We start from the raw sequence: 12,098 nt of genomic DNA, 5'->3' as shown, positions 1-12,098 counted from the left end.
GAGAGCTGGTGGTATAGGTGATGGCGAGATAAAGAGGGCTAGGAGTTAGATCCTGCCAGACCAGCTTTTGAGATCCTTACAGAAGAACACAGAGAATGACACTAATAGAAAAAAGTTTAGTATGCTTGGAGCACAAATAAGGTAGAAGGTCTGGGGAGAGTTGGGATGGGCAAGAGAGAATATGGGAAGGAAAGCAAGGAGAAGATTGTCCAGGTTTTGTAAGCCACATTAAATTGTTTAGATTTCATTTACCATTAATATTTATTTGTACATCTGTTTCCTCAGATAGAATGTAAATATACAAGGGCCAGGGTCGTATTTCCATACCTCAGAACATCCCTCAACTATTCTTGGTATAGAGTTGGTATTAATGCATGCTGAACTGAGTGAACTTATTGGATATTCACAAAAGCCTCGTGAGGTAGGCATTAGTACTCTTACTTTATATTTGAGAACTAAGAGAAGGTGAGTGGCTTACCAACATAACAAGGTCAAATGGCTACACAGAAGCAGAGGTGTTTCACAAATTCAAGCTTTTGGGTTTTGTTTCTAGAATCTCTTTTTTATTTCACACTACCTTTCTGTCAGAGTGCTAAGATTACAGAGAATACATATGAATACATAAAATGACAGAATTTTTTAACCTAAGCATTCCTAATGCAACTGTGCTTCTTTTTCCTTCTTTTTTTTTTTTTTTTCCAGACAGAAAAAGGGAGCGCACTTCACGAAGCAGCTTTGTTTGGAAAGGTAGATGTTGTGCGAGTTCTGTTAGAAACAGGTAACTATCATGATTCTCCATGGAACTTATCTTGATTCTCCATGGGGCTTATCTTGCCAAAAACTATTTGTATTTCAGGAGTAGACAAAGGAAAATGACACTTTTTTTTTTTTTTTCTTGACAATCACCCTTATTTCTTACCTTCACTCTAAATTGCAGGTAGGTATTCATACCATGTAGAATTGAGCCTCAGTGTTTAGGAAAAAAAACTGATAAAAATGTGCAACTTCCTTTACTCAGTAGATACTTTAATAAAAAGCTTTTAGAAATTATAATTTTATACATTTAAATCACATTAAAATAGAAACTACCAAAAAGAAAAGGAAATCTCTGCCTTCTATAGGAGGGTGGAACTGATCCCCGTGAAGTTAAGACAATTGCTTGGTTTATTAAAGAACGTACTACTTTCCCTAGGTTTTTATATTGTGAATAATGGTAAACAGAAATTAGAGTTCCCTGTCCTTAAGGTAAATTCTCCTTCTAGTTACTTCATCAACTGAGTAGCTATTGTTTGTAAGCTGCAGTGATTTAAAGGGAACCTTTTAGAGGGAAAGCTTTGAAGCAACAACAAAGTAGGCTTATTTATCTCCATATGTATATTATGATTGAAACAAAATTGGAACTGAGGTCAGATTTTTTTAAGATCAAAAGGCATGGATAATGGAGAGGGTGTGGAGAAAAGGGAACACTTTTGCACTGTTGGTGGGAATGTAAATTGATACAGCCACTATGGAGAACAGTACGGAGGTTCCTTAAAAAACTAAAAACAGAATTACCATATGACCCAGCAATCCCACACCTGGGCATATACCCAGAGAAAACCATAATTCAAAAAGACACATGCACCCCAATGTTCATTGCTGCACTATTTACAATAGCCAGGTCATGGAAGCAACCTAAATGCCCATTGACAGACGAATGGATAAAGAAGATGTGGTACATATATACAATGGAATATTACTCAGCCATAAAAAGGAACGAAATTGGGTCATTTGTAGAGACGTGGATGAATCTAGAGACTGTCATACAGAGTGAAGCAAGTCAGAAAGAGAAAAACAAATATCGTATATTAACGCATGTATGTGGAACCTAGAAAAATGGTACAGATAAACCAATTTGTAGGGCAAAAATAGAGACACAGATAAAGAGAACAAACGTATGGACACCAAGGAGGGGAAGCGGTGGGGGGTGGGTGTGGTGGTGGTGTGATGAATTGGGAGATTGGGATTGACATATATACATTAATAAGTATAAAATGGATAACTAATAAGAACCTGCTATATACAAAAATAAATAAAATAAAATTCAAAAAAATAAGGCATGGATACAAATTTATACTTGTAAACAATTGACCTGAGTCTTTTGTGTTTTAAACTATATTTAATGTGTTTATTTTCCTCAGTAAAAATGTTAAATGAAAAGTATTGGCAGACTATTGCATTGTGATCGTTCTTATGTGAAGTTAAAATTTCATGTATATGTAACTTTGATATGTAACACAATGATATAATAAATGAGGCAACCAATTAAATATGTGCTAATAACACATTGCCATACAAATTTAAGCAAATACTTAATAATTTTATTATAATGAACTAACTGTTGAGGCTAGATCCTGAAACCTGGCTTTGTTTGTGCTTAGATATTTGCTGTTTGCTACATTAAACTCTTTACAATAAAAACTCTTTACAATAAACATTTCAGAATTAAAATAATGCCAAAGGTATTTCAGTTATAAACTTCAAGAAGTTTGCTCACCAGGTATTTGATGAGTGTTGCTGACATTGAATATAAGCTTGCCTAAATAAATATTAAATATTTGACTTTGTATTTGGACAATAATTCAAAATAATCCTGTTTTTTCAACTTTTGTGAATACTAAAGTATTCTAAGACTGTTCTTATACTACTTACATGGTACATTATTTTTATTTTTACCATATTATACAGAATATATAAATCATATGACCATTATACTTTAGGAATTTAAATTCTAAATCAGTAATATTTTTCAGCTTGATAGTCTACCATTTAGTTAACTAGCTATAATCTCAATTATAATAACCTAGCTATAATCTGAAAAAACAATATTAATGAATGGATCAGTGCCCTTTAAGAGTTAATTCATTATCAAGAATGTTCCTAATCTTTGGCATCAGTGGTCTCCCACCTTCTTTCTTACTAAAATCGTGTGTGTGTGTGTGTGTGTGTGTGTGTGTGTGTGTATGTGTGTCTTAATTTTTAAAAAAATCACCTTAAGTGCTTGGTCTGTATACTTTTGAAATTAGAGCAGTTATGTATTGACTGTATCTTCTAATGATACCCCACTTGTGTACATCTAGTGGGTTTTTCTTTTTCTTTCAGGAATTGATGCCAACATAAAAGATAGCTTAGGTAGAACTGTCTTAGACATTCTGAAAGAACATCCATCTCAGAAATCTCTCCAGATTGCAAGTCTCTTACAAGGTAAAGAGTATTGAATGATGGATGAGTTTGCATTACAGTTAAGATTAAATTAAAACTGTCCTAGTTTTCTCTTGGGTTTTAACATTTACTTTTGAATGAACTTATTATTTGCTTTTTTTTCTGGTAGACTTTTAAACTCAATAATAATTACTACCTTTTAATGTTTTATTTCAGTTTTTCAACTGCTCAGTAATTTTTAAAAAGCTAAAATTTTTTTTACTTATGTGATATTAAAAAGTGTTTTTAATTAAACACAAGTAATAAATATGTAGTTATGAACTTGAAGGTATTAGGACTGTAAAGTGATGATGCTAAGGTATTATCTTACACTTGAATAATGCTTTAAGAGTTTTCAGGGATTTTCTATTATTTTGTCTGTTTTCTGTAACTGTGAGGTAGATAAGTGAGATATCGTTATTCTTCTTTTTGCACGTGAGGGAAACTGAAGCTCCAAGAGGCTAAGTGACTTGCTCAAACTTATATATCCTATTCTAAGTGGTAGAACTGATGTGTAAATGCTGGGTTAACAACAACAAAATTGTACTTAGTTGAAAGAATACAGATTATTTCCTACCGAATCCAGTAGTACAAGATAATTCCATCTTGCCAGCCTTTGGTTTTGATAAAGGTCATTTTAAGTACATTTGTAGTTAGTTGCAATTACTAGGTCTATTGAAGGTTTGACAACCATGTAGGTACTACTTTTTCATTTGTAGGATTACATACTTCCCCATTTGATCTAAAACTTTTATGAAAAATTTAGATTTAAGTGCTTTCCGTTTCTGCTTGGTGATTAGGCCTGATATGTAGCATGTTCCCTTAAAAATCCAGTTGTTTGTTCTTTCCTTTCCACTTAGCTCCTGCACTGTTCAGTGGGGATTATCCCCTACAGTTGTTACAGATTGGCTGTAAATGTAATAGAGGGAGGTGGGATGGGTGTCACTGGATATCATTTGAGAAGCTGAAGAGCAGCTTTGTCCTGCAAGGAGATGGGTGATTTAAAACCATGTTGAGCAGGAGACATGCATAATAGATACAGGAGTCAACAAAGGCCGAAGAGGGGAAGAGAATAGATGCACTACAGGAGGCCATTATGTTCTTTTCTTTCTTTACTTCTGAAACCTCTCAGGGAAGTTCAAACCCCTACAATTTTCTTGTCAATAAAGAAGTTAATTGCAAGTCAAGCGCATATAGAGATAAATCAGAGGCGAATACAAGTATGGCTCTTCATATTAAATCAAATTAAAATCAAGTTGAATGAAAACTGAAAAATAAAAGAGTGATATACAATATTTTAAAAAGTCTTTCCCTTCTAGGCACTTTGTATTTCATATTGGATTTTTGCCTCTAACTGAACTTTAAAAAAACTGAGACTTGTGCATAATATGTCTTTTCGGAGAAGCAAAATAAATGTCATCCACTAAAAAGGGGGCATGACATAATTACAGACATTTTTAACATATTGCATTGGTTTAACTTAGATGAAAATGTTATTATATAGGAGTAACTCTCTGTTCTCTTAAATGGTCAAGATTCATTAGGTATGCCAATTTGTGATGGAGTATTTGTGACAGCTTTGAATTTTTAAAATTATTGTCAAATTTTAGAATGTGAACACATTATATTCTCTGCATTCCTGGTTTTCAAATCACTGGTACATTTTATTTTATTATTTATTTATTTTTAATTAATTAATTAATTAATTTATGGCTGCATTGGGTTTTTGTTGCTGTGTGCGGGGTTTCTCTAGTTGCAGGGAGTGGGGGCTACTTTCCGTTGTGGTGCACGAGCTTCTCATTGCGGTGGCTTCTCTTTTTGCGGATCATGGGCTCTAGGTGCTCGGGCTTCAGTAATTGTGGCTCGTGGGCTCAGTAGTTGTGGCTCACGGGCTCTAGAGTACAGGCTCAGTAGTTGTGGCACATGGGCTTAGTTGCTCCGCAACATGTGAGATCTTCCCGGACCACAGGGCTCGAACCTGTGCCCCCTGCATTGGCTGGCAGATTCTTAACCACTGCACCGCCAAGGAAGTCCCAAATCACTGGTACATTTTAAGTCTTATGAAAAAGTTTGTTATTGTAGTAAAGACAATTTATAGTAGGTAAAATTACTGCCTGGGTCAGAAATTTTCAGGATAAAACCCCATAAGTTGCTTTCTTTTCCTATTAGAATTTGCCTAGTAGAATTGCTGTTACATAGAAACTATTTGGATAGTATGAAAACAAAGTGGTTGGCATGATAGCACAGAGTCTCTTAAGTGAATTTCAAGAAGAAGGGGTTCCTTCTGAATAAAGAAGTGCAAGTATTGATTTAACCCCTTAGCCAGAGGCTGTAAACCATCCACTGTGGGCTGAATGCCTTTTGGCGGGTAGCAGATATGTTTTGTTTAGATCACATACTTTTGGCTCACACTGTGTTTCTGTAAAAATTGAATTAGCTTTCAGCATTTAAAAATCTAGGATTTCAGCTAACTCCCCAGAGTTTTGGTTTCTCAAAAAAAATGCAGGCTTTCATTTTACTTCATTGCCGAACTTTAGATGGGGCATCTCCTCTCTGGTTAACCAGGCTCTGCAGGCTTTCAGTTTTTTTTTGTTACATTGAGGTTGAATGTTAGTTGACATTTATCCCTGCATTCAGATGCTGTTTTCTTTATGATTAAGAGAAAAGTGAGATGCTTCTTGTATCTGTCTGGCTTTGCCACTTATTAGCTGAATGAACATGGCCAAGTTAATAATCCTTCCCCTTTAGTTGTCACCTTTAAAACTGAGATAGGGGCTTCCCTGGTGGCGCAGTGGTTGAGAATCTGCCTGCTAATGCAGGGGACACGGGTTCAAGCCCTGGTCTGGGAAGATCCCACATGCCGCAGAGCAACTAGGCCCGTGAGCCACAACTACTGAGCCTGTGCGTCGGGAGCCTGTGCTCTGCAACAAGAGAGGCCGCGATAGTGAAGAGGCCCGCGCACCGCGATGAAGAGTGGCCCCCACTTGCCGCAACTAGAGAAAGCTCTCGCACAGAAACGAAGACCCAACACAGCCAAAAATAATAAATATAAAAAACAAAACAAAACAAAAACAAAACTGAGATAGTACTAGTGCCTGTGTCATAGTTTTGTGAAGATTAAATGAGTTAATTTATATTAAATACTTAGAACACTGCTGGGTGCATAGTAAGCAATATTTAAGTTTTATTATTATTATGTCCTCATCAGAATTGGAAAAATGAGAGGTAGCCTGAGTGTGGGACAGAAAAAAAAAAAAAGGTAAAATGTCAATAATAGGGAATTCCCTGGCAGTCCAGTTGTTGGGACTCTGCACTCTCATTGCCAGGGCCTGGGTTTGATCCCTGGTCACAGAACTAGGAGCCTGCATGCTATGCGGCACGGCCAAATGAAATGAAATAAAAAAAATTAAATAAATGTCAATAAAAAAAAAGAATGGGAAAGAACATTATTTCTTTATTGAACTAAAGTTCAATATGCAATTGTGCTTATCTTACAAGATTACAACACCATCATAAATTAAACTTATCCCACTTCATTCATGTATGTTACCTGACTGATCATTATATCCATCTGAATTTGATATCCCTGTTTAGGGATGAAGTCTATTCAAAGCATCATTCAGAGAGTTTTATACCTTCAAGTAGGATATATTTACGGAAACTGAGGATGTTAAGGAAAGGTTGTGACAAAAATTTAGTTTTCAGAAAAAGTATTCGTGAGTCTCTTCTAAAATATCTTTTCTGTTTTAATTAAAAAGCTTTAAATTAATAGCTCATCATGAAGTTCTTTCAGTTTGTTTGGTTTTTTGAAGTTCTTTAAAAACTTAGGATATAAAGAAATAAATGAAAAAATGACCATCAAAAGTAAAACAAAGTTAAAGTTTTTAAAATAAATGAATTCAAGTATGTAATTTCAAAAACTTATATACACAGAATATTTAGAAGACGTGGGAAGATCAACAGTCCTTGAAGCACACATACAGGAAGATACAACACAAGAAACACATATATCATCTCCTGTTGAGTCTCCTTCCCAGAAGACCAAAAGTGAGTAGCTAATTGTAAAACCCTTGAAATGATACTAGTCTGTTATGTACTAAACTGTTATCTTTGTCCTATATGTACAAAAAGGCTCATACTTGTGAAAATGTCAGGTCTAATAAGTTATACTCTATATTTTATCCATTTATTCGGTCAACATTTATTGAGCTCCTACTATTTGTCAGGCACTATTCTTGGTCCTGAGATACAGTGGTGATCAAAGGATATAGCAATCCCTGCTGTCATGAAGTTTACATGGAGTGGGTATTTCACAGTTGACTTTTTTTTCCTAAGGTATGTTTTTAATGTAGAATAAAAATATTTATATCTGGATTGTAACTGCTAGGTTTTTTTCAGAATGAATTATTGGGATGAAGTTCCTTTCTGAGAATAATTAGAAAAAAATGAATATTTGCATGCAGCCTACAAAATTGTCATGTTGACAGTTGATGCAGATTATATATCTGTTCCTTCTGTTGTCCCTTTATATCATAATTTATTAATTACTTACATAATTATTTGTTTAAATACGTTCTATTTCTTTTTATTGAACCTAGGAAGTAGGTCCCAGCACCATTTCAAATTTGTTAATGAACTGTTGAATGAATTCTGTCAGTGAAGTATAATGCCCATAAAAGACTATTGAAGATTAAATGCTATAGTAAATGAAGCCTTAGGAATTGTAATTCCAGATGCTTTTATGTATTACATATATGTAAACCTTCAATACTTATTTCCATTTTGAGAAAGAATAAAAATAGGCAAAACTGGAATTTCTCTTTGTCTTTTAACATTATTGTACTAGTTATGATTTAGAGCTTGCTTTCAGTAAAACAAATTTTCTGACAACTTAATCTTGTTTGCCATATTTTGAGTTCTAGCACCATACTAGTTATATTTTTATTGTTTAACATCAAGTTTTAGCAGTATTCTTTCTTGAAACTTTTGAAAAATTTACTGTCTTCTTACAGGTGAAACTGTGACTGGAGAATTATCGAAACTCTTGGATGAAATAAAGCTCTGTCAAGAAAAGGATTATTCTTTTGAAGATTTGTGCCACACAATATCAGACCACTACTTAGATAATTTGAGCAAGATTTCAGAGGAAGAACTTGGGAAAAATGGAAGCCAGAGTGTCGTAAGTAAGGGGGGAAAGAAGACAATGCGTCTGTCTTTGCCAGTTTGTTGTGTACCTGAGAGGCATAGGATTTATGCGTTATCCTATCTTCAGATTTATCCAGTGTCAAATGTCAAGCTTCCTGTTGCTCTTGCCCTGATATTCATTGGTGTTTCATTCTCACTGCATGTGTAGGGAAGAAATGCTTTGATAAATCGCTTATGGATTTTGATGATCTCACTGTTAGACCCTCTTAACACATGAATTCATAGTTTCTTTATGTTCTTTTAGTTTTATTGGGCATAATGATATTGGTTTCCAAAGAAAAAAGAAAACCTTCCTTTTGTCTTTTTTCCCTGTTTTCTCTATGATCTGAGTCTAACCCCATCTTGAAGAAGAAAGACAAAGCTGAGCCATGCGTATATACTTCCCCAGCCACTCTGTAAGTCATAATAGGTGAGAGACGTTGTGGAAAGTTTGACCTGCATATTTCTATAATCTTATGCAAATCCAAATGGATTTGCATGCAACCTATAAGCTCAGAATTTAAATCATGTGTTAGAGATTCTTGCTTATTTGGATTTTTATGTTAACACAATAGCAAGAAAAACTATAGAGAATCAATCAGATTAAAGTCAAGATTTGTTTACCTGTCTTTTATCCTATAGAGGAAGGATTTATAGGATGCACTGGTATTAAAGGAAATGCATTATTATGATATGAAACCTTTTCTCACTTTTAGAACTTATTTTGTTATAGAAATATTACACTTTCTTCAAAAGCCCATAATAGAGTGGATTGTGTTAAGTATGTCATTTTATTTATGAAAGCTAAAAAAAAAATTGCTAAGTATAGTGACTGTTATGAGAACATTTACTTCATTTAGTTACTTAATGTGAACAGTGACAGTTTCCCAGGATAGTATTTGCTTGTCTAGGTCCATGGCCAGTCTTACCTTCTAGGCCTGTTTTTTCTTTTTTTCCTTTGCTGCCCTGTCTTTTGAAAACATCATATTATTGGCTCCAATAAAAGCTCTTTTGAATAATTTTGATTAATTATATATATACTGAAGTAAATACTTGTAGGTTTTACCAAATGAAATTTTTATATTGATGAAATATTTACTGTAGTAATTTTAATGTTAGGACAAAACTCCTTGTTTTAAATAAATCTAAAACAGGTCTATGCTAACTCCAATTACAAACCAGTTACATTTCAACATTTCCTTGAAAGTTGGTTAGAAATTAAAACGTATTTATCCTACATAAACAGTACATGGTGTTCAGGTCCACTAAGTGGCTGCTTCGGGCCCTCTACTTCTTAACCCACAGATTTTCTGAAAGCCCTAATTTTCTAGACCAGTGGTTTCTAAACTTTTCTTGTTGTAGGTACCAGTAGTAAACAAATTTTGAGCAAACATCCCAAATGTATTTATAATTTTATATATATATATGTACACATACATACACACACTTATTCTAAGAATATATGCTATAAATTATGGGGCATATACTACAAGAGAAATTCAAATGAAGAGGATAAAGAATAAGTGTAAAATAGAAGATCTAATTTTTTGTCTTTTATTCAATTGGTATCTTGTGCACTTTGGGCTCTACATGATCTGCTTGGAGAACGTAATTCAAACTTACAGCTTTTGGGTGGTGATGGCAGGGGCTTTTGTCATTGAGAGGGTGACATAATTTGGGGAAATGATGGCCAATATTTTTTGTAAGTCAAAGAGTGTTATTGTGATAGTAGTAAGGGAGAAATGAATGCTCATAAGTTGAAGTTAAGTTCAAAATTCAAGGTTGTACTTCCATACAAGCAATCACTGTTTGTTCCTGTGACAAACTTTATATTGAGTTCTTTGAAAATATTGTCATACAAAGTATTAAAGGTTACATGAGGCAGAAAAGCAGAGGGTACATATGAGTAAGAGCAAGCAGTTCTATTTATCTGGAATAATAAAGTTTATAAAGGGGGACAATGGGAGATAAGATTAGAAGATAGGTCAAGGTCAGTCCATGGATGATTTTGAATGTCAGGGTGAGAATTTTGGTATTTATTTTTTAGGAAATGAGAAAAATCTAAAGGATTTTAGACACATAAAAGGCTTTATTGGAAGTGGCCTTTCAGAAGTTGAATCCGATAAAAACTTGTTATTGAATGTTTAAAAAGCAATGCAATTTCTTAGAACCTTCTCTACAGCCTGTGTTTTATTTGGGTTCATTCTTGTTTTGTTGAATATCTGTTTCCATTTATCAAAAGTGTTTTTCCAAGTTTTTAAAATGAATTATACTCTCAAGTTATGCAAAAAATTTAATTGAGTACTTACAGATCACCTGATATAGATGGTCATTACCACGTTGTGAGCTATAGAATTTATAATAGCAATAATGAGATGCAGTTTCTGACTTCAGGGAGTTCAAAATTTCTACCCCAAGAAGCCTTCAATCGCAGTGTGCAGACAAGACTAACATATAAACAACAAATATATATTATAAGAGCTGACATTTATTAGGTGCTTGCTATTTGCTGTTCTAATGCTTTATATGATTTATGCCACCTAATCCACACAGTAATCCTAACAATGGAGTTACAGATTTGGAAAATGACTCAGCTGGCAATTGGCAGATCTAGGATTCAAACTCAGAGCCAATGTCATTACTTCCCAGCTACATTTCTTATAATAAACTACCCTGTGGCCAAAGGAATGTTTTTTTAAAGGGAGAGGTTAGTGATTTATAGGTATTCATTGAAGTCTTCATGGAGGTAGGGAGAAATTAAACTGGGATCTGGAGGAAGGGGAGACATTCTTTGCACTTTTATTGGAATGAATGAATGAATGAATGGGAGAGGATTCTAGCCTGCAGAAATAGGATGTGTAAAAGCACAGAGGTGAGGCCTAGCATTTAACATGAGGATGATTTACCATAAGAATTTGTTTTGAATAGTGGGGAGTAAAGCTGGATAAGTAACGATAATATTTAACACTGACAGAACACTTTATTTATATTAACTGATTTAATCCTCACACTAACCCTATGATATAGGTAGTATTATTCCTCCCATTTTACAGATAAGAAAACGGAGGCACAGAGAACTTGTATGACTTTCCCAAGTTTACACGGTAAGTACCAGGGCCAGGATCTGAACAAAGGCAGTCTGGGGCTTGGAGCCATACCCCTTACCACTCAACTATTTACTTAGAGAACAGGGACAAATAATTAGATTTGGGGAGCTATTCAGAAGTTTAATATTGATGCTGAGGAGAATAACTTTTGAGTATGGGGGTTCTTTCATGAAGGTGACATTTTTAAAAGATAAAAGTGGTAACTATATGTCAGATGTTCTGCAGAGGGACTCAAACAGTGAATCTCAGCAATGGTCATACATTAGACTTATCTGGGAAGGCTTCAGAAAATACTGACACCCTCAGGTATCATGGCAGACCAACTAAATCAGAATAGTATTGGCTGACTCTGAGCACTGTTCTTTTTTTTTTTAGCATCTTTATTGGAGTGTAATTGCTTTACATTGTTGTGTCAGTTTCTGCTGTATAACAAAGTGAATCAGCTATACGTATACATATATCCCCATATCCCCTCCCTCTTGCGTCTCCCTCCCACCCTCCCTATCCCACCCCTCTAGGTGGTCACAAAGCACCGAGCTGGTCTCCCTGTGCTATGCGGCTGCTTCC

General features: G+C 34.6%; 1 protein-coding gene across 13 annotated transcripts in view; it reads left to right on the top strand.

Annotated features, from left to right (window-relative positions):
• The window catches only part of ANKS1B (ankyrin repeat and sterile alpha motif domain containing 1B), a 1,131,483-nt gene that overhangs the window by 210,747 nt on the left and 908,638 nt on the right, over positions 1-12,098 (top strand). For all 13 annotated transcript variants that reach the window (XM_082349568.1, XM_082349580.1, XM_082349581.1 and 10 more), the window contains exons 5-8: positions 703-778; positions 3,142-3,243; positions 7,174-7,287; positions 8,253-8,419. In XM_082349568.1, coding sequence (XP_082205694.1) covers positions 703-778; positions 3,142-3,243; positions 7,174-7,287; positions 8,253-8,419 — 459 coding nt within the window. The remainder of the gene's footprint in view (positions 1-702; positions 779-3,141; positions 3,244-7,173; positions 7,288-8,252; positions 8,420-12,098) is intronic.

This window comes from Balaenoptera borealis (genome assembly GCF_965194805.1).
Source record: "Balaenoptera borealis genome assembly, chromosome: 13".
Taxonomy (NCBI): domain Eukaryota; kingdom Metazoa; phylum Chordata; class Mammalia; order Artiodactyla; family Balaenopteridae; genus Balaenoptera; species Balaenoptera borealis.
This window is presented reverse-complemented; position numbering and strand designations above follow the sequence as displayed.